The sequence below is a fragment of the Aquarana catesbeiana genome, linkage group LG02 (assembly GCF_042186555.1).
Source record: "Aquarana catesbeiana isolate 2022-GZ linkage group LG02, ASM4218655v1, whole genome shotgun sequence".
Lineage (NCBI taxonomy): Eukaryota > Metazoa > Chordata > Amphibia > Anura > Ranidae > Aquarana > Aquarana catesbeiana.
The window spans coordinates 812,081,726-812,105,281 of NC_133325.1; the positions used below are offsets into that span (position 1 = coordinate 812,081,726).

At 47.7% G+C, this 23,556-nt stretch overlaps 1 protein-coding gene across 1 annotated transcript in view; it reads right to left on the bottom strand.

Moving 5' to 3' along the window:
• Nucleotides 1-21,663, bottom strand: part of LOC141127825 (uncharacterized) — a 70,676-nt gene extending 49,013 nt beyond the window's left edge. Inside the window, exon 1 of the mRNA XM_073614634.1 lies at nucleotides 21,562-21,663. Coding sequence (XP_073470735.1) covers nucleotides 21,562-21,634 — 73 coding nt within the window. The 5' untranslated portion in view covers nucleotides 21,635-21,663. The remainder of the gene's footprint in view (nucleotides 1-21,561) is intronic.
• Nucleotides 21,664-23,556: the final 1,893 nt, after the last annotated feature.

Below are 23,556 nucleotides of genomic sequence, written 5' to 3' on the forward strand. Positions count from 1 at the left end.
ACGTGATGACGTACGACCGGACTAAAACAAGGAAGTTCATAGCCAGTAGCCAATAGCTGCCCTAGCGTGCCTTTTTGTCCGTCGAACTAGCATACAGACGAGCGGACTTTTCGACCGGACTCGATTTCAACGGATAAATTTTAAACAAGTTTAAAATCTAAGTCCGTCCAACTTTTGAGAAAACAAAGTCCGCTGGAGCCCACACACATCGAATTGTCCGACGAAATCCAGTCCGCCGGGCAAAGTCCGCCGTAAAGTCCGCTCGTGTGTACGCGGCATTACTTGTAGCTTTAGCTGAACACTGTGCAGAGGTCGCACTAACCTAACTTGTAGTTTTAGCTGAACACTGTGAGGAGGACACACTGCCCTAACTTGTAGCTTTAGCTGAACACTGTGCAGAGGTCACACTAAACTAACTTGTAGCTTTAGCTGAACACTGTGAGGAGGATGCACTACCCTAACTTGTAGCTTTAGCTGAACACTGTGCACTACACTAACTTGTAGTTTTAGCTGAACACTGTGCAGAGGTCACACTAAACTAACTTGTAGTTTTAGCTGAACACTGTGAGGAGGATGCACTACACTAACTGTAAATAGTCTAGCTGCCTGACTGTGGTACTAATAGGATCAAAAGAACACCAGCAATTTTCTTTGGGCAGCTGTAAATACTGTAACAAGACAAGCCTGCCTGTCAGTAGGAAGATAACAGGAACGGATCTAGCTAAACTGAATACAGTGTATATATATATATATATATATATATATATATATATATATATATATATGTATATATGCGCAACAGCTGGGATGCATATATATACACAATACACTATAAGTGCAGCTAACTCACTGACTGTCCTGCCTAATCTAGCTAACTCAAATGAAATGACACTGTCTCTCTCTCTCTCTATCTCTCAGCATGCCGGAACACACTACACAGGGCCGCCGTGCAGGCAGCCTTATATAGTGTGGGGCGTGTTCTAAACCCCCTGAGCTATAATTGGCCAAAGCCACCCTGGCTTTGGCCAATTACAACTCTCTCTACCGACGGCGCTGTGATTGGCCAAGCATGCAGGTCATAGTGCATGCTTGGCCAATCATCAGCCAGCAATGCACTGCGATCCCACTGTGAATTATGGGCCGTGACCTGCCACACAAATTTGTCGCGAACGGCTTATAACGTTCGCAGTGCGGCGAACGATCGAACAGCAGATGTTCGAGTCAAACATGGGTTTGACTCGAACACGAAGCTCATCCCTATTAGCGAGTATTGATGGTATCTTTTTATGTGCATATTTCTGACTTTTTAATATATTTATTTGTTTCTATCACATAGCACTTTTTATAGCACATAGCACTTGATTTATGCAATTATCACTAGTTCATCACTGCTCTAATTAGGAGCCTGTGCACAGTATTAGAAAGTTAATTATAGCGCACTATTGTTTGTTTAAATATTGGACTGAACTGAACTTCCAGGAGAGGAACTTTTCAGGCATCTGGACCTAGTGTGGTGAGCGGGCACTTGCCCATATCAATAGAGCATACTGTTACTGCGTTGCAAAGTTACAGACGGCTGGTGGGATTTGTAGTCCTACAGAAGTATTCTCATTCAGCCATAGCTCACACACAGTGGAACTGCAGGACTGCTGTCCATGTATTATAAGTTAATGTTACAACACAACCACCGCTAAGGAGCAGTTATACTAATTGCCTTTTGACACAAGTATACAACTATCAAAGTATTATTCACTATACAACCTACAATTACTTGTTTCACTATCTGGATTATAAACACTGCAGTCTAATAAGCTAGCTGAAGAAAGAAGATGACAAGAGACTTTTACCTATTGTGATAGTGTGGTACCCCACCAGTGTATTGGTGCAGGATTCTCAACCAGGCAGGTTGAGGGGCTCCAGGGTATTTGCTTGTTTGAGAGGAAACCGGCTTTTCAGTTTCCTCATTATTTAGTAAGGTCCATTTTGGGACCTGGAGCCTGGGTGGGATGAAATCCCCAGTCCTGGGTCCAGGTTTTGGGACTCACCGGCACACTGATTGTTCAGGTGTGTGGGCCTGATAGCAGAGTCAGGACAATGATTCTGGGCTCCACCCAGAGAGACAGGAGGTCTCCAGGAGTCCAGGCTTGCAAGGGAGAACCCAGAGAGTGCAGGTGTGCACTGAAGTATCCAGAGAGTGCAGGTGTGCACTGAAGTATCCAGAGAGTGCAGGTGTGCGCACTGAAGTATCCAGAGAGTGCCGGTGTGCACTGAAGTATCCAGAGAGTGCAGGTGTGCGCACTGAAGTATCCAGAGAGTGCAGGTGTGCACTGAAGTATCCAGAGAGTGCAGGTGTGCACTGAAGTATCCAGAGAGTGCAGGTGTGCACTGAAGTATCCAGAGAGTGCAGGTGTGCACTGAAGTATCCAGAGAGTGCAGGTGTGCACTGAAGTATCCAGAGAGTGCAGGTGTGCGCGCTGAAGTATCCAGAGAGTGCAGGTGTGTGCACTGAAGTATCCAGAGAGTGCAGGTGTGTGCACTGAAGTATCCAGATAGTGCAGGCTGTAAGGAAAAAGCCAGAGACCTGGCTGACAGTAGTCAGGAGAGCTCCATGTGGGAGCCTGAGCAGTGGTGCGTCTGCTGATGAAGAGAGCCAGGTGGCTCGGTATTTTGTTTGCAATGCTGCATGTGTAAGCCAGGAGGCTAAATATCCTTTTATTTAAAGCTGATGGTGAAAACCCCCTGTGAGGGAAACTACTTTTGTTTTCACTTCTGGAACTTTGATTTTCTTTAATAAAAGTGGGCCAAAAAAGCCCTGAAAAGGAATCATCTGTGTGGACTGTTCTCGCTAGCGGGTGCTACACTTGAGCTAAACAACCCCCAAACCTTACACTGTGGTTATATAGCATTATGACCCACTTTAACAATGTTGAGAAGTGGGTTGCAACCTAGGGGGAGCCCTTGAGTAGGCGAGATAAATATCTGTATTGTATTACCTTATTGTATTACACCTGATGTTACATTATTAATTTGGTGTGTGTATGCTCTGAGGTGGGGCTGGGAAACTGCTCAGTGTCAAGGTTTTACCATATTGAGCATAAGTCCCACTTGTCGCCTGTCTGCATATGTTTCTCAAGTGACCATCAAAGTTTTGGGTTCACACATGCACACCTTGATTGATGTTACTGTCACTCTGTATATCAGAATTATCACTATGTCTAATATGTGAACAAGTTTCCAGTAAACTGTTTGTGTGGTTAAGTTACAATTCGTGTGAGACTCTATTACTCATTACAGCTGGTGGAGTAGCGGATACCTAGGTAATGGTAAATATTCAGTATATTGTGTTATTGCTGTGTTGCTCTTAACCATTGGGCTTTACACACACACTACCACACAGTTGTGCCTAGGGGGTAGAGGCCATTTTCTGGGGTTGAGAGGCAGAGTGCAGGCCCAATCAATTACCAGCAGCCCTTTAGGGGGTCAGTGCTACATATATAATCATTGTGTTTCACTGTAACAGGACGTTGATTTCTGTGCTTGCGGTGGCTGCCCAGCAACCACAGGGACGCCCCATTCTTCTTAGGACCTGGTCTTTGGAATCTGGGTGCCCCTTTAATGCATGGAGGGTGGTACGGTGGGTGGATCTCCACCTTGTTCATCCATTTGGCTCACCTTCTGTCATGTTTGTGTGTGGCGACATTGCCGATCGTGGACACATGCACAACTGCACCAATGAGTTGTCAGCTGTCAATGGGCTTCCCCACTGACAGCTACATTTTTTAAAAAAACATTTGCTGGTAAAAAATAGTAAAAAAAAAAAAAAACAAAAAAAAACAGCATGGGGTCCCCCCCAGTTCATACCAGGCCCTTATCCGAGAATGCAGCCTGGCAGGTCAGGAAAGGGGGGGACAAGTTAGCGACCCCCCTGAACCATACCAGGCCACATGGGGGCCACAACATGGGGGGTGGGTGCTTTGGGGCAGGTAAGGGTGGGGCCACTTGGCAGACACCCCACAATCACAGCCCAGGGCTGTGGGGAAGAGAACCTTGTCCCCATAAACATGGTTAAGGATCTGGTATGGATTTTGGGGGGGCCCAAGCCATTTTTTTCAATAGCCGGGTGCCGGCAAAAGTCAAGTTGATTGTGATTTGACTTATTTTCATTATAAAATGTCAGTTTTGCTGCAGCAGGCTATATACAGTGGGGACGGAAAGTATTCAGACCCCCTTAAATTTTTCACTCTTTGTTATATTGCAGCCATTTTCTAAAATCATTTAAGTTCATTTTTTTCCTCATTAATGTATACACAGCCCCCCATATTGTACACACAGCCCCCCATATTGTACACACAGCCCCCCATATTATACACACAGCACCCCATATTGTACACACAGCCCCCCATATTGTACACACAGCCCCCCATATTGTACACACAGCACCTCATATTGTACACACAGCACCCCATATTGTACACACAGCACCCCATATTGTACACACAGCACCCCATATTAACAGAAAAACACAGAATTGTTGACATTTTTGTAGATTTATTAAAAAAGAAAAACTGAAATATCACATGCTCCTAAGTATTCAGACCCTCTGCTCAGTATTTAGTAGAAACCCCTTTTGATATAATACAGCCATGAGTCTTTTTGGGAAAGATGCAACAAGTTTTTCACACCTGGATTTGGGGATCCTCTGCCATTCCTCCTTGCAGATCCTTTCCAGTTCTGTCAGGTTGGATGGTAAACGTTGGTGGACGGCCATTTTTGGGTCTCTCCAGAGATGCTCAGTTGGGTTTAAGTCAGGGCTCTGGCTGGGCCATTCAAGAACAGTCACGCAGTGGTTGTGAAGCCACTCCTTTGTTATTTTAGCTGTGTGCTTAGGGTCATTGTCTTGTTGGAAGGTAAACCTTCGGCCCAGTCTGAGGTTCTGAGCACTCAGTCTGAGGTTCTGAGCACTCAGAGCACTTCGTCCAGGATATCCCTGTACTTGGCCGCATTCATCTTTCCCTCGATTGCAACCAGTCGTCCTGTCCCTGCGGCTGAAAAACACCCCCACAGCATGATGCTGCCACCACCATGCTTCACTGTTGGTACTGTATTGGACAGGTGATGAGCAGTGCCTGGTTTTCTCCACACATACTGCTTTGAATTAAAGACAAAAAGTTCTATCTTGGTCTCATCAAACCAGAGAATCTTATTTCTTGTCATCTTGGAGTCCTTCAGGTGTTTTTTTAGCAAACTCCATGCGGGCTTTCATGTGTCTTTCACAGAGGAGAGGCTTCCGTCGGGCCACTCTGCCATAAAGCCCCGACTGGTGGAGGGCTGCAGTGATGGTTGACTTTTTACAACTTTCTCCCATCTCCCGACTGCATCTCTGGAGCTCAGCCACAGTGATCTTTGGGTTCTTCTTTACCTCTCTCACCAAGGCTCTTCTCCCCCGATAGCTCAGTTTGGCCGGACGGCCAGCTCTAGGAAGAGTTCTGGTCATCCCAAACGTCTTCCATTTAAGGATTATGGAGGCCACTGTGCTCTTAGGAACCTTAAGTGCAGCATAAATTTTTTTGTAACCTTGGCCAGATCTGTGCCTTGCCACAATTCTGTCTCTGAGCTCTTCAGGCAGTTCCTTTGACCTCATGATTCTCATTTGCTCTGATATGCACTGTGAGCTGTAAGGTCTTATATAGACAGGTGTGCGGCTTTCCTATTCAAGTCCAATCAGTATAATCAAACACAGCTGGACTCAAATGAAGGTGTAGAACCATCTCAAGGATGATCAGAAGAAATGGACAGCACCTGAGTAGGGATGAGCTTCAAGTTCGAGTCGAACTCATGTTCGACTCGAACATTGGCTGTTCGCAAGTTCGCCGAACAGCGAACAATTTGGGGTGTTTGCGGCAAATTCAAATGCCGCAGAACACCCTTTAAAAGTCTATGGTAGAAATCAAAAGTGCTAATTTTAAAGGCTTATATGCAAGTTATTGTGATAAAAAGTGTTTGGGGACCCGGGTCCTGCCCCAGGGGACATGGATCAATGCAAAAAAAAGTTTTAAAAACGTCCGTTTTTTCAGGAGCAGTGATTTTAATAATGCTTAAAGTCAAACAATAAAAGTATAATATCCCTTTAAATTTCGTACCTGGGGGGTGTCTATAGTATGCCTGTAAAGGGGCGCATGTTTCCTGTGTTTAGAACAGTCTGACAGCAAAATGACATTTCGAAGGAAAAAACCCATTTAAAACTACCCGCGGCTATTGCATTGCCGACATTACACATAAAAGTTCATTGAAAAAAACAGCATGGGAATTCCCCACAGGGAAACCCCGAACCATAATTAAAAAAAAAAATGATGTGGGAGTCCCCCTAAATTCCATACCAGTGTGGTATGGATTTTAAGGGGAACCCCGCGCCAGGAGAAAAAAAAAAAACGGCGTGGGGTCCCCCCAAAAATCCATACCAGACCCTTATCCGAGCACACAACCTGGCAGGCCGCAGGAAAAGAGGGGGGACGAGAGTGCGCCCCCCCTCCTGAACCGTACCAGGCCACATGCCCTCAACATTGAGAGGGTGCTTTGGGGTAGCCCCCCAAAACACCTTGTCCCCATGTTGATGAGGACAAAGGCCTCATCCCCACAACCCTGGCTGGTGGTTGTGGGGGTCTGCGGGCGGGGGGCTTATCGGAATCTGGAAGCCCCCTTTAACAAGGGGACACCCAGATCCCACCCCCCCATGTGAAATGGTAAGGGGGTACTTACCCCTACCATTTCACTAAAAAACTGTCAAAAATGTTAAAAATGACAAGAGACAGTTTTTGACAATTCCTTTATTTAAATGCCTCTTCTTTCTTCTATCTTCCTTCATCTTCTTCTTCTTCTGGTTCTTCTGGCTCTTCTGGTTCTTCCTCCGGCGTTCTCGTCCAGCATCTCCTCCGCGGCGTCTTCTATCTTCTTCTCCTTGGGCCGCTCCGCACCCATGGCATGGGGGGAGGCTCCCGCTCTTCTCTTCATCTTCTTCTTCATCCTCTTCTCTTCTTCCTTCTTCTCTTCTTCTCTTCTTCATTTTCTTCTCCGGGCCGCTCCGCATCCATGCTGGCATGGAGGGAGGCTCCTGCTGTGTGGCAGCGTTACCTCGTCTGACGGTTCTTAAATAACGGGGGGCGGGGCAACCCGGTGACCCCGCCCCTTCTGACGTACGGGACATGACGGGACTTCCCTGTGGCATTCCCCATGACGTCACAGGGAAGTCCCGTCAAGTCACCGTGCATCAGAGGGGGGCGGGGTCACCGGGTGGCCCCGCCCCCATTATTTAAGAACCGTCAGACGAGGAGACGCCGTCACACAGCGGGAGCCTCCCTCCATGCCAGCATGGATGCGGAGCGGCCTGGAGAAGAAAATGAAGAAGATGAAGAGAAGAGCGGGAGCCTCCCCCCATGCCATGGGTGCGGAGCGGCCCGAGGAGAAGAAGATAGAAGACGCCGCGGAGGAGATGCTGGACGAGAACGCCGGAGGAAGAACCAGAAGACCCAGAAGAACCAGATAGAAGAAAGAAGAAGCATTTAAATAAAGGAATTGTCAAAAACTGTCTCTTGTCATTTTTAACATTTTTGACAGTTTTTTAGTGAAATGGTAGGGGTAAGTACCCCCTTACCATTTCACACAGGGGGGGGCCGGGATCTGGGGGTCCCCTTGTTAAAGGGGGCTTCCAGATTCCGATAAGCCCCCTGCCTGCAGACCCCCACAACCACCGGCCAGGGTTGTGGGGATGAGGCCCTTGTCCTCATCAACACGGGGACAAGGTGTTTTGGGGGGCTACCCCAAAGCACCCTCCCAATGTTGAGGGCATGTGGCCTAGTACGGTTCAGGAGGGGGGGTGCCGCACTCTCGTCCCCCCCTCTTTTCCTGTGGCCTGCCAGGTTGCGTGCTCGGATAAGGGTCTGGTATGGATTTTTGGGGGGACCCCAACGCGTTTTTTTTTTTTTGGCGCGGGGTTCCCCTTAAAATCCATACCAGACCTGAAGGGTCTGGTATGGAATTTAGGGGGAACCCCACGTCATTTTTTTTTTTTTTTTTTTTTTTTAATTTTGGCCGGGGTTCTCCTTAATATCCATACCAGACCTGAAGGGCCTGGTATGGAATTTAGGGGGACTCCCACATCATTTTTTTTTTTTTTAATTTTGGTTCGGGGGTTTCCCTGTGGGGAATTCCCATGCCGTTTTTATCAATGAACTTCTATGTGTATTGTCGGCAATGCAATAACCGCGGGTAGTTTTAAATGGGTTTTTTTCCTTCGAAATGTAATTTTGCTGTCAGACTGTTCTAAACATGGGAAACATGCGCCCCTTTACAGGCATACTATAGACACCCCCCAGGTATGAAATTTAAAGGGATATTACACTTTTATTGTTTGACTTTAAGCATTAATAAAATCACTGCTCCCGAAAAAACGGCCGTTTTTAAAACTTTTTTTTGCATTGATCCATGTCCCCTGGGGCAGGACCCGGGTCCCCAAACACTTTTTATGACAATAACTTGCATATAAGCCTTTAAAATTAGCACTTTTGATTATTCATGTTCGTGTCCCATAGACTTTAACGGTGTTCGCGTGTTCGAGCAAACTTTTTTCCTGTTCGCATGTTCTGGTGCGAACCGAACAGGGGGGTGTTCGGCTCATCCCTACACCTGAGTTATATATATGAGTGTCACAGGAAAGGGTCTGAATACTTAGGACCATGTGATATTTCAGTTTTTCTTTTTTAATAAATATGCAAAAATGTCAACAATTCTGTGTTTTTCTGTCAATATGGGGGGCTGTGTGTACAATATGGGGTGCTGTGTGTACAATATGGGGGGCTGTGTGTACAATATGGGGTGCTGTGTGTACAATATGGGGGGCTGTGTGTACATTAATGAGGAAAAAAAATGAACTTAAATGATTTTAGCAAATGGCTGCAATATAACAAAGAGTGAAAAATTTAAGGGGGTCTGAATACTTTCCATCCCCACTGTACATGGTACAGATGCACCACTTTACAGGCAGACTAAGGGGACCCCCTGGCACTATATTAAAAGGAATTTTTAATTGTTATTATTGCACTTTAAGCATCATTAACCACTTAACAACCGGCCCATAGCCAAATGAAGGCTACAGGGCGGTTGCTTAACTCTGGGAGGGCGTCCAGGGACGCCCTCCCAGAATTCCGCTCTCACGCGCCCCCTAGGGCACGCACTCGAGAGCATCCGTGACCGCTGGGTCCAGAGGACCCGGCGCATCACGGATCTCGGTAAATGGCCGCTAATCGCGGCCACTTACCGTGTGATTGCTCCGTCAAATGACAGAGCGATCACATGTAAACAAACCGGCATCATGTCATGACGCCGGTTCCTCTCCTCCCCTCCTGTGTACCGATCGGTAAACTGTGAGCGGAGAGGGGGATGGATGGATGGCAGTAACGCTGTGGGCTGCATCTGTAGTGCCCGCAGTGCTGCACAGTGACATCCAGCCATCCATCCATGCTCAGCCATCCCTCACTACTCTGCAATGCCCCACAATACTCTGCAATGCCCAACAATACTCTGCAATGCCCCACAATACTCTGCCATGCCCTACAATACCCCACAATACTCTGCAATACCCCGCAATACTCTGCAATACCCCGCAATACTCTGCCATACCTTGCAATACCCCACAATACTCTGCAATACCCCACAATACGCTGCCATACTCTGCAATACCCCGCAATACCCCGCAATACTCTGCAATACCCCGCAATACTCTGCAATACCCCACAATACTCTGCCATACCTTGCAATACCCCACAATACTCTGCAATACCCCACAATACGCTGCCATACTCTGCAATACCCCGCAATACCCTGCAATACTCTGCAATACCCCGCAATACTCTGCAATACCCCACAATACTCTGCCATACTCCGCAATACCCAGCCATACTCTGCAATACTCGGTAATACCCAGCCATACTCTGCCATTCACAGCCATGCTCAGCCATACTCAGCCATACCCTGCCAAACTCTGCAATACTCTGCCATAACCCACAATACTCTGCCATACCCATCCATACTCTGCCATACCCAGTCATACTTGGCGATACTCTGCAATACCCAGCCATGCTCAGCCATACTCGGCCACTGTATGTGGCCAGGCTGTGGAAGTCTCACACATGTGATATCGCCGTACTCAGGAGGAGTAGGAGAATCTATTTCGGGGTGTCATTTTTGGTATGTACATGCTATGTGTTAGAAATATTGTATAAATGGACAACTTTGTGTTAAAAAAAAAAAGCGTTTTAACCACTTCCCGCCCGCCATCATACGACGTCCTTGACTTTGTGCGGGGATATCTGAATGATGCCTCCAGCTACAGGCATCATTCAGATATCAGCTTTTTCAGCCGCGATTCCCTACACCATAAGAACAATCATAGTTACACTGCTTGATCGTTCTTACAGGAGATGAGAGGGGACGTCCCCCCCTCCCGCCGCCCTCCGATGCTTCTACCGACTTTTTATTTCAGGCACAGCCTAGAGGTGAGATGTGGGGTCTTATTACCCCATATCTCACTGTAAAAAGAGGACCTGTCATGCCATATTCCTATTACAAGGGATGTTTACATCCCTAGGGATGTTTATTCAGGTGTGATCAATTTTCAGATATTGGCACCATAGCTTTTGCACTCTATAACTTTCACAAAGACCAAATAATATCCACCGATTTGGGTTATTTTTACCAAAGATATGTAGCGGTATAAATTTTGGCCAAAATATATGAAGAAAAATTACTAATTTGCAAAATTTTATAACAGAAACTAAGAAAAATGCATTTTTTTTACAGATTTTTCGGTATTTTTTCTTTTATAGCGCAAAAAATAAAGAACCCAGCAGTGATTAAATACCACCAAAAGAAAGCTCTATTTGTGTGAAAAAAAGGACAAAATTTTCATATAGATACAGTGTTGCATGACTGAGTAATTGTCATTCAAAATGTGAGAGCACCAAAAGCTATAAATTGGTCTGGTTATTAAGGGGGTTTAAGTGCTCAGTGGTCAAGTGGTTAAAATCATTGCTGCTGAAAAAACAATCACTTTAAAAAAAAAAAATGCACTGATACATGCCCCTTAGGGCAGGACCCAGACCCCCATACCCTTTTTATGGCCAATTACTTGCATATAAGCCTTCAAAATGGGGACTTTTGATTTCTCACGTTCGGCTCTCATAGACTTCAATGGAGTTTGCTGTTTGGGGCAGAACTTTTCACCTGTTCGGGAGTTCTGCTGAGAACTGAACAGAGGGGTGTTTGGCCCATCTCTATTTACAGGCATCATTGGTGTTTGTGGGTTTTAATCATTAATACATTACAGGGCCGTCTTAATCGCATCATGGGCCCCTGGGCAATGTAATGCTCTGGGGCCCCTACAATAGAGACAGTGCAGGTAAACAGACATCAAGTAGGTAGAAGGCAGACAAGCGGAGCTTCCCCATTTTTGGGTGGAGCTCCGCATTAACTACACGAACAATCATTCTGTACAGCAAAGAAACAGTGAGAAAATACTACATACCCATTTCCCACCCGGCCACTGCACATAAACGCCCGGGTGGGTGCTCTCTCCTTCTGAGTGGACGTTCAAGAACGTCCCTCAGAAGGAGCATTCCCACACAGCGGCGCAATCCCGATGCGCTCGTGTCACCTGGACACAGCGCATCTCTGATCGGCAGCAAGGCTCTGTGATTGGCCCTCCTGATCACATGACAGCCGTGTCGAATCACCCCTGTCATGTGATGTAAACACAGAGCCAGTTGCTAGGCGATCGGCTGTCCTCTCCTCACACGGAAGTTGTCAGTGAGGAGATGAGAGGAGAGCGGATCGCTGCAGCTGACTGGTGATCAGTGAGAATGAGCTGTTTTTTACAGCTTTTTACTCACTGATTACCAACCTAGTGTCACCACAATGTAAAAAACACAAAGTAAACACACATGTCCCCAAAACACATGTCCCCACACAGTAAAGACACCTGTCCCCCAAATATGTCCCAGTAAAATCACATGTCCCAATGGTAATCTGCACACATATGTCCGTGATCACCTGCGCACATCTGTACATGATTAGGGATGAGCTTTGAGTCGAATGCATGTTCGACTCGAACATGGCCTGTTCACCAGTTCGCCAAACAGCGAACAATTTGGGGTTTTGCGGAAAATTCGAAAGCCACGGAACACCTTTAAAAAGTCTATGGGAGAAATCAAAAGTGCTAATTTTAAAGGCTTATATGAATGGTATTGTCATAAAAAGTGTTTGGGGACCCGGTTCCTGCCCCAGAGGACATGTCAATGCAAAAAAAAGTTTTAAAAACTGCAGTTTTTTCGGGAGCAGTGATTTTAATAATGCTTAAAGTGAAACAATAAAAGTGTAATATTCCTTTAAATTTCGTACCTGGGGGGTGTCTATAGTATGCCTGTAAAGGGGTGCATGTTTCCCGTGTTTAGAACAGTCTGACAGCAAAATGACATTTCAAAGGAAAAAAGTCATTTAAAAGTACTCGCGGCTATTAATGAATTGCCGGTCCGACAATACACATAAAAGTTAATTGATAAAAACTGCATGGGAATTCCCCACAGGGGAACCCCGAACCAAAATTTAAAAAAAAACTGGCGTGGGGGTCCCCCTAAATTCCATATCAGGCCCTTCAGGTCTGGTATGAATATTAAGGGGAACCCCGTGCCAAAATGTAAAAAAAAATGGCGTAGGGGTCCCCCTCAAAATTCATACCAGACCCTTCAGGTCTGATATGGATTTTAAGGGGAATTCCACGCTAAAATTAAAAAAAAATTGGCGTGGGGTCCCCCCAAAAATCCATACCAGACCCAGAGCATGCAACCTGGCAGGCCCCAGGAAAAGAGGGGGGACAAGAGAGCACCCCCCCTGAACCGTACCAGGCCACATGCCCTCAACATTGGGAGCGTGCTTTGGGGTAGCCCACCAAAGCACCTTGTTCCCATGTTGATGAGGACAAGGGCCTCATCCCCACAACCCTTGGCTGGTGGTTGTGGGGGTCTGCGGGTAGGGGGCTTATCGGAATCTGGAAGCTCCGTTTAACATGGGAACCCCCAGATCCCGGCCCCCCCTGTGTGAAATGGTAAGGGGGTACAAAAGTACCCCTACCATTTCACAAAAAAACTGTAAAAAATGTTAAAAATGACAAGAGACAGTTTTTCACAATTTCACCATTTCACACGGGGGGCGGGATCTGGGGGTTCCCTTGTTAAAGGGGGCTTCCAGATTCCGGTAAGCCCCCTGCCCACAGACCCCCACAACCACCGGGCAAGGGTTGTGGGGATGAGGCCCTTGTCCTCATCAACATGGGGACAAGGTGCTTTGGGGTGCTACCCCAAAGCACCCTCCCAATGTTGAGGGCGTGTGACCTGGTATGGTTCAGGAGGGAGGTGCTCTCTCGTCCACCCCTCTTTTCCTGTGGCCTGCCAGGTTGCGTGCTCAGATGAGGGTCTGGTATGGATTTTTGGGGGGACCCCATGCCAATTTTTTTTTTTTTTAATTTTGGCGCAGGGTTCCCCTTAAGACCCATACCAGACCTGAAGGGTCTGGTATGAATTTTGAGGGGGACCCCTACGTCATTTGTTTTTTACATTTTGGTGCGGGGTTCCCCTTAATATCCATACCAGACCTGAAGGGCCTGGTATGGAATTTAGGGGGACCCCACGCCAGTTTTTTTAAAAATCTTGGTTCAGGGTTCCCCGTGCTGTTAGACTGTTCTAAACACGGGAAACATGTGCCCCTTTACAGGCATACTATAGACACCCCCCAGGTATGAAATTTAAAGGAATATTACACTTTTATTGTTTGACTTTAAGCATTTTTAAAATCACTGCTCCAGAAAAAACGGCTGTTTTTAAAACTTTTTTTGCATTGATACATGTCCCCTGGGGCAGGACCCGGGTCCCCAAACACTACAATACCATGCAAATTAGCTTTTAAAATGAGCACTTTTGATTTAGAATGTTGGAGTCCCATAGACTTCAATGGGGTTCTAACGTTCATGAGAAGTTTTGGTCTGTTCGCAAGTTCTGGTGCGAACCGTAATGGGGGGTGCTCGGCTCATCCCTATACATGATCATCTGCATACATCTGTCCCTGATCACACAAACCAATTATTATACAATTAATGGGATTTTTTTTACCAAAGACATATAGCAGAATACATTTTTGCTTAAATTTATGACAAAATTCAATTTTATTGGATTTCTTTTAAAATAGAAAGAAGAAATTATTGTTTTTTTTTCCAAATTTCTGCTCTTTTTTCGCTTATATCGCAAAAAAAACAGTCGTGAATAAATACCACCAAAAGAAAGCTCTATTTGTGTGAACAAAATGATAAAAATTTCATTTAGGTACAGCGTAGCATGACCGCACAATTGTCATTAAAAGTGCAAGAGCGCTGAAAGCTGAAAATTGGTCTGGGAAGGAAGGGGGGAAAGTGCTCAGTATTGAGGTGGATACATAAAGTAACAAATCTGTCCTGTGCCTATAATAGATATGCTAGAATGAAGCTCAGAACAGTTGTAACAATATAGACACAGCCGCCAATAAAAATCATGATGCACCATCCAGCTTGACAGAGCCTCAGATACCCCAACATTGTAACCCCTCTAAATCTTATATACATCCAGCAGTCCTAACTCCACCCAACCCCCCCCACCACCACACACACACCAGGTTTACCCCTACCGTTGTTATCAGTGGTGGCTGGTGCTCTAACCAAGCCCTAACCAACCGCAGCCACCCTCCCGTCAATTGCCCGCAATAGCGCCTACAGATAGTTAGATAAATAGACAGATAAATGGACACATAGATAGACACTGGGTGGGATGGATGGATGGATAGACACTGGGTGGGATGGATGGATAGACACTGGGTGGGATGGATGGATGGATAGATAGACACTGGGTGGGATGGATGGATAGATAGACACTGGGTGGGATGGGTGGATAGATCGACACTGGGTGGGATGGATGGATGGATAGAAAGACACTGAGTGGGATGGATGGAGGGATAGATAGACACTGGGTGGGATGGATGGAGGGATAGACACTGGGTGGGATGGATGGAGGTATAGACACTGGGTGGGATGGATGGATAGATAGACACTGGGTGGGATGGATGGATAGACACTGGGTGGGATGGATAGACACTGGGAGGGATGGATGGATGGATGGATAGACACTGGGTGGGATGGATGGATAGATAGACACTGGATGGGATGGATGGATAGACACTGGGTGGGATGGATGGATAGACACTGGGTGGGATGGATGGATGGATATACACTGGGTGGGATGGATGGATAGACACTGGGTGGGATGGATGGATAGACACTGGGTGGGATGGATGGATAGACACTGGGTGGGATGGATGGATGGATGGATAGACACTAGGTGGGATGGATGAATAGACACTGGGTGGGATGGATGGATAGACACTGGGTGGGTGGGAGAGATAGACAGGGGGGAGGGGGAGAGAGAGATATACACTGGGTGGGATGGACACACCCAGATCAGTGATGAGGACTTACATATTAATGAGGCTCTGTCTTGCAGGCTGCAGTCCATGGCTAGTGACACTGTCCTGACACCTCCTCTGCCTCCTTCCTTCCATACGCTGGCTGGGAAGGATGTCTTATCTCTGTGTGTATTCAGTCACAAAAGGCTGGTCTCCTTATTTTTACTGGATGGATGGATGGATGGATAGACACTGGGTGGGATGGATGAATGGATGGATGGATAGATAGACACTGGGTGGGATGGATAGACACTGGGTGGGATGGATGAATGGATGGATGGATAGACACTGGGTGGGATGGATGAATGGATGGATGGACACTGGGTGGGATGATGAATGGATGGATAGACACTGAGTGGGATGAATGGATAGACACTGGGTGGGATGGATGAATGGATGGATGGATAGACACTGGGTGGGATGGATGAATGGATGGATGGACACTGGGTGGGATGGATGAATGGATAGACACTGGGTGGGATGGATGGCTGGATGGATGGACACTGGGTGGGATGGATGAATGGATGGATGGATAGACACTGGGTGGGATGGATGGATGGATGGATGGGGAGGCTTCACAACATGGGCTGTGTGTTTAACAAATGACTCCACGGACACTGCGAAACCGAGACACAGCAACACCAGTGGAGATAATAGAAGCATTGACGATCAGCACTTGTTAAACACTCAGCCCATGTGAAGCCTCCCCATCCATCCATCCATCCTGTAGAAATAAGGAGACCAGCCTTGTGTGATCGCCAATGCTTCTATTATCTCCACTGGTGTTGCTGTGTCTCGGTTTGGAAGTGGAAACATTCCCCTTTGCCCCCCTCCTGTGGATTTTCAACTACTTGTTTCTCTTTGAAGTTGAAGGCAGCGGAGGAGTCCGCTCCTCCGCTCGGGTGCTCTGGTCTGACACAAGCAAATCTGGAAGTGACAGACTACTAACTAGTCTGTCACTCAAAGCACACGGCCATAGTAATACACTATGGGCGCCGGGCGGATGCCGATCGGCGTTTTGCTTTGCGCTAGAAGGCGGGTTAAAACCCTGCAAATGAAGCACCTCGTCTGCAATCTTGTGATTACATAGACGTGGCGCTTCCCATAGTGCACTGTGCCCGGCGCCCGAACACAATGCACTTAAGGACTTTTTTTCAATTTTTTTTAAAGGGCCATTTAATTATTTTTTTTTCAAATTTTTTTTGACTGCCTGGGGGGGGTGGCGCCTGGGTGCCCCCTATGGATGGCCCACCACTGGTTGTTATTCTGTTACTACCTCCACACCCCTGGATTCTCAACCCCAAAAAAATAACCCCCAGCACTCAGACCCCTCTAGACCCCAGATATCCCCCCAGCACTCTGACCCCTCTGCACCCCAGATATCCCCCCAGCACTCAGACCCCTCTACACCCCAGATATCCCCCCAGCACTCTGACCCCTCTGCACCCCAGATATCCCCCCAGCACTATGACCCCTCTACATCCCTGATATCCCCCGGCACTGTGACCCCTCTATACCCCAGATGTCCCCCCAACACTCTGATCCCTCTTTGCACCCCATATATCCCCCCAGCACTCTGATCCCTCTCTGCACTCTAGATATCCCCCAGCACTCTGACCCCTCTACACCCTAGATATTCAGCACTGTTACCATATACCATAAGATACCTCTTATATTGTGACCCCACTACATCCCTGATTCCCCCTACACTGTGGCCTCTCTTCATCCCTGATACCTCTAGCACTATAGCCACCCAAGATACTCCAAGCATTGCTACCCCCTATACACCCCAGATCCCCCTCAGCATTGTTTTCCCCCCATATACCCTTGATATCCCCCAGCACCATTATTCCATCCATGTAGTACCGCCTTTTCCAGTGGAGATACAGTGCATGTAAACTTTTGGCTATGTGCCCACCTCCAGCACTGAACTCACCTATACCAATCAAGCAGGCAGAAGGAGGGGTGGAGGAGGGAACATCCCTCCGGGCATTCCAAGCCCTTCGGTACAAACAGTGCTGGAGAGCTGGGCTCACTATGACACCATCCACAATGCCACTTCCACAGGTGGGCTCTCAGTGCTGCCGACTCAGCAGCTCCACTCCAGCTCCTACCCCACAGCCTTCGAGTCTCGAGCATTCAAGCTGCATGGGCCGGGGTCAGAGCATCACTGGCACTCCGGCCATTCCCCTCCTTGCTGGCTGTGAAATAATAGGTATCGTTCTGCACAGCACAGCGCACCGCTGCCAGCCTGCCTCCCCTGTGTATCCATCACTCTCAGTGTCATCATGGGGCCCCCCAATTTCAGGGCAGCGTGGGCTCAGGGAGCAGCTTCTTTGGGGAAAGTGCAGGGGCCCCCCATGCAGCTGGGGCCCCTGGGCAGTGCCCAGGTGTGCCCTCATTAAGATGGCCCTGATACATTGTATCAATATTAGTAATTTTTTATGAACAGATCAAAGCATCCTACACCCAACCCATCACTGATCAGACCCCCAACCCATCCTACACCCAACCCATCACTGATCAGACCCCCAATCCATCCTACACCCAACCCATCACTGATCAGACCCCCAACCCATCCTACACCCAACCCATCACTGATCAGACCCCCAACCCATCCTACACCCAACCCATCACTGATCAGACCCCCAACCCATCCTACACCCAACCCATCACTGATCAGACCCCCAACCCATCCTACACCCAACCCATCACTGATCAGACCCCCAACTCATCCTACACCCAACCCATCACTGATCAGACCCCCAACTCATCCTACACCCAACCCATCACTGATCAGACCCCCAACCCATCCTACACCCAACCCATCACTGATCAGACCCCCAACCCATCCCACACCCAACCCATCACTGATCAGACCCCCAACCCAGCTGTGCAATAAATATGTCTACTCCTTCTGTCCTCCTAATGCTCTGTGCTTTCTTTCAGTGTTAATGTAATCAATTATTAATGATTCCGGTGATGATTTTATGAATGAATGGCACCCAAACGCGCTTCACACATTTTGTAGGGTTGGGATAAGAGGAGTTTTGTTGTCAGAGGTCCATCATAGATTGGGGAGCCCGGCAAACCCTTCTCCAGGGAAGGAACCTTCATAGATTCACAACTACCAACAATAAAATGGATGTTTCTGTAGCGGCCCATTTCTGCAGCAGAGGACACAATGATCTCAGGATCATATCACTGATGAGGAACTTCAAATCACAGAAAGAGAGGCTGGTGGAATGACAATCTATAAACAAATCCCAAACTCCAGACTGTGGTCTGAACAGGGACAGAGATTTTGTTTCTTGCTCTGGTTCTAAATAGGACCAGAAGTTCCATTGTAAAGGCCCGTACACACGATCAGACTTTTTGACAACAAACATGTAAATTAGCTGTTTTGGAGCAACATCCGGCCGTGTGTACGCTCCATTGGACAAACTTTTTCTGTTTCCATCGGACTTTTGTTGGCTGTGCGAATGCACAAATTGTCCGGCAACAAAAGTCCGATGGAGCAAAGTCTGATCGTGTGTACATAAAAGCATCGGACTTTTGTACAAACTACAGTACGCAGCCGTGAGAATGTTTCTCACGCTGGCTGCAATAGGAAAAACACATTTTCCTACTGCGGCGGGTGCGAGAGTGAATTGCCCTCTGGGGGAATACCAGGTCCTTCGGTCTGGTATGGATTTTAAGGGGAACCCTCTATGCCAAAAAAACGGCGTGGGGGTCCCCCCAAAATCCATACCAGACCCTTATCTGAGCACGCAGCCCAGCCTGTCAGGAAATGGGGTGGGGACGAGCGAGCACCCCCCCTCCTGAACCATACCAGGTTGCATGCTTTTAACATGGGGGTGGGTGCTTTGGGGGAGGGGGGCACCCTGCACCTTGTCTCCATGTTGATGAGGACAAGGGCCTCTTCTCGACAACCCTGGCCGTTGATTGTCTGGGTCTGCGGGCGGGGGGCTTATCGGAATCCGGGAACCCCCTTTAATAAGGGGGCCCCCAGATCCCGGCCCCCCACCCTTTGTGAATGAGTATGGAGTACATCGTACCCCTACTGATTCACCTAGGGAAAAAAGTGTCAATAAAAAAACACAGTACACAGGTTTTTAAAGCAATTTTATTAGGCAGCTCCGGGGGTCTTCTTCTGACTCCGGGGGTCTTCTTCCGACTTCAGAGGTCTTCTTCTGACTTCGGGGGTCTTTCTGGCATCTTCTCCCAGTGTCCGGATCTTCTGCCGGCTCCTCCGCTATCTTCTGCCGCTCTTTTGCTAGCGGTGGCCCGGACTTCTGGATCGTCTTCTTCCCTCTTCTCTTCTTTCGATGTTGACATGACGCTCTCTCCAGCTGGAATGCTCTCTGAGCGCTCCGCAATGGACTTATATAGGCAGTTGACCCCGCCCCCTTTTGAGGTTACAGTCCCGGGGCATGCTGGGACTGTGACTTCATAAGGGGGAATGGTCATGTCATCCGATGACCACGCCCCCTTATGAAGTCACAGTCCCTGCATGCCCCGGGACTGTGACCTCATAAGGGGGCGGGGTCAACTGCCTATATAAGTCCATTGCAGAGCGCTCAGAGAGCATTCCAGCTGGAGAGAGCGTTGTGTCAACATCGGAAGAAGAGAAGAGGGAAGAAGACGATCCAGAAGTCCGGGCCACCTCTAGAAAAAGAGCGGCAGAAGATAGCGGAGGAGCCGGCAGAAGATCTGGAGACCCCCGGAGTCAGAAGAAGACCCCCAGAGTCGGAAGAAGACCCCTGGAGCTGCCTAATAAATTACTTTAAAAACCTGTGTAGTGTGTTTTTTTTTATTGACACTTTTTTCCCTAGGTGAATGGGTAGGGGGTACGATGTACCCCATACTCATTCTCAAAGGGTGGGGGACCGGGATCGGGGGCCCCCTTATTAAAGGGGGCTCCCGGATTCTGATAAGCCCTGCGCCCGCAGACCCCGACAACCAACGGCCAGGATTGTCGGGAAGAGGCCCTTGTCCTCATCAACACGGGGACAAGGTGCTTTGGGGGAGGGGAGGGCTGCAGGGCACCCCCCCTCACCAAAGGCACCCACCCCCATGTTGAGGGCATGCGGCCTGGTACGGCTCAGGAGGGGGGTGCTCGCACATCCCCACCCCCTTTCCTGACTGGCCGGGCTGCGTGCTCAGATAAGGGTCTGGTATGGATTTTGGGGGGACCCCCATGCTGTTTTTTCTGCGTAGGGGGTTCCCCTTACAATCCATACCAGATCTAAGGGCCTGGTATGCCCCTGGAGGGGAACCCATGCCGTTTTTTTATTTAAAATTTGGCATGGAGTTCCCCCTCAAGATTCATACCAAACACAGTGCCTGGCATTGGTGGGGATTCAAGTTGGATCCCCGCACCAGTGTGAACCCGGCTCGCAAGGTGTCAATCTCACCGATAAAAGTGGAGAGATTGACACAATATCAGACAACAATACAGAAGTTGACCAAAGGGTGGTGGTAAAGAGCTGAAAAACCATGTGATTTGGTGAAAGTTGGCTGAAAAAGTCCTGCCATCTGTATGCAATACAAACTTATGGCCAACGCCCTTTGTACAAAAATCCAAGGGAAAGTTTGTAAAAAGTCCTATCGTGTGTATGGGGCTTTACAAACAGCTAGCAATCTGCAATGTCTGCTCTGCAATAAAATGCCTTTGGAGTGATGTCATCACGTGCTGGCCAATGATGATAGTTTCCTTTGGAGTGATGTCATCACGTGCTGGACAATGGTGATAGTTTCCTTTGGAGTGATGTCATCACGCGCTGGCCAATGATGATGGGTTTATTTAAACTCCAAACTTTCTATTTGCTATAAAATACTTCCCCAGGCTGGTTCAGTTATATAGAATATTTTCCATGGTTACAGCCGTGATATACAGCCCAGATCAATAAAAGTATACAATGTATATAAGACTGGACAACCCCTTCAGAATCCCAGAATGTCTATACTCACCAGATGAGGCTTGGAGGAGGACACAGAGCAGGAGGAGAACGGTCTGGGATCTCATGGTGAATGAGGCTTTCATGCAGCAAATGAAACAGATAGAGGATGTATAGAGAGGAAACTCTGTGGTTAGGTCATTTCTGGAGGACGAGTCTACAGGACAACCACACGTCATGCACAGAGGTGGCAGAATATCACTCACCCCTTTCTATGCCAATTATAGAGAGACGAGAAATTTACACCATCATACAACAGCTACAAAAAGATTTCACTTCTCTCCCTGAGATGAATTCTCACAATTGTTTCAATAGAAATTTGACTATTCCTGCAACTGACACCAATGATGGGGCTCTATTCCTCCAACTGACACCAATGATGGGGCTCTATTCCTCCAACTGACACCAATTATGGGGCACTATTCCTGCCACTGACACCAATGATGGGGCTCTATTCCTCCCACTGACACCAATGATGGGGCTCTATTCCTCCCACTGACACCAATGATGGGGCACTATTCCTCCCACTGACACCAATGATGGGGCACTATTCCTCCCACTGATACCAATGATGAGACACTACTCTTCCCACTGATACCAATGATGGGGCACTATTCCTCCCACGGACACCAATGATGGGGCACTATTCCTCCCACTGATGGGACACTATTCCTCCCACTGACACCAATGATGGGGCACAATTCCTCCCACTGACACCAATGATGGGACACTATTACTCCCACTGATACCATTGATGGGGTACTATTCCTCCCACTGACACCAATGATGGGGCACTATTCCTCCCACTGACACCAATAATGGGGCACTATTCCTCCCACTGATATCAATGATGGGTGACTATTCCTCCCACTGATACCAATGATGGGACACTATTCCTCCCACTGATACCAATGATGGGGCACTATTCCTCCCACTGACACCAATGATGGGACACTATTCCTCCAACTGACACCAATGATTGGGCACTATTTCTCCCACTGATACCAATGATGGGGTGCTATTCCTCCCACTGACACCAATGATGGGACACTTATCCTCCCACTGATAGCAATGATGGGGCACTATTCCTCCCACTGATACCAATGATGGGGCACTATTCCTCCCACTGACACCAATGATGGGGCACTATTACTCTCACTGATACCAATGATGGGGCACTATTCCTCCCACTGACACCAATGATGGGGCACTATTGATCATTTATTAAAAAGAATCAAGCAACCAATTTTATACAAAAGTAAAAAACAAAACCATAGTACAAAACTTCAAAAGAAATCCAGGGAATACACATCCATGTTCAGAATATATACAATATATACATAATCCACTACCAAAACATTTTTAGAAAACTATTTACATAAAGCAGCAGAGAGGGCCTAAGAGGCACAACCCATCACCTATGTACGCAGCCATTTATCAAAAATTAATAAAAAAAAATAATAATCTAGGGTGATAAGAGACAGACAGCCACACCCGGGAAAGAGACTCCTGGCAGTCAGGGAGGCTTGAAACCCCTCCACGCCTTCAACCAAGCCCCCTGACTCCGCTTGTCTCTCTCGAGCACCCAAATCTTCTCCACCTCATGCAGAATGTCATACACCACCACCTGAACAGGAAGGATTTTATGCCGAATGCTGACCTGACACCGTGCATTCCAGGTGAAATAACGGACTACTAGGCTAACTAAAAAAGTGTATCTAAACAAAAACCACCACCAGTATTGAATGCTCCATACACCCACTCAGCATAACCCAGCCTGGAGAGAAAAGGAACACCGAGGGCCCGCCCCACCTGTTTGTACACCTCTATGTTAAAAGGGCAATGAAGCAGAAAATGGTCCATAGTCTCCTCCTCACCTGCACACTCCTCCCGAGGAAAGCTACGATCCACCCCACTGCGGAATTTCAAATTGCCCCTAACATAGAGCCTCCCATGGAAGCACAACCAGGCCAGATCCTTACAATTAGGGGGTACTCTGTCCAAATTA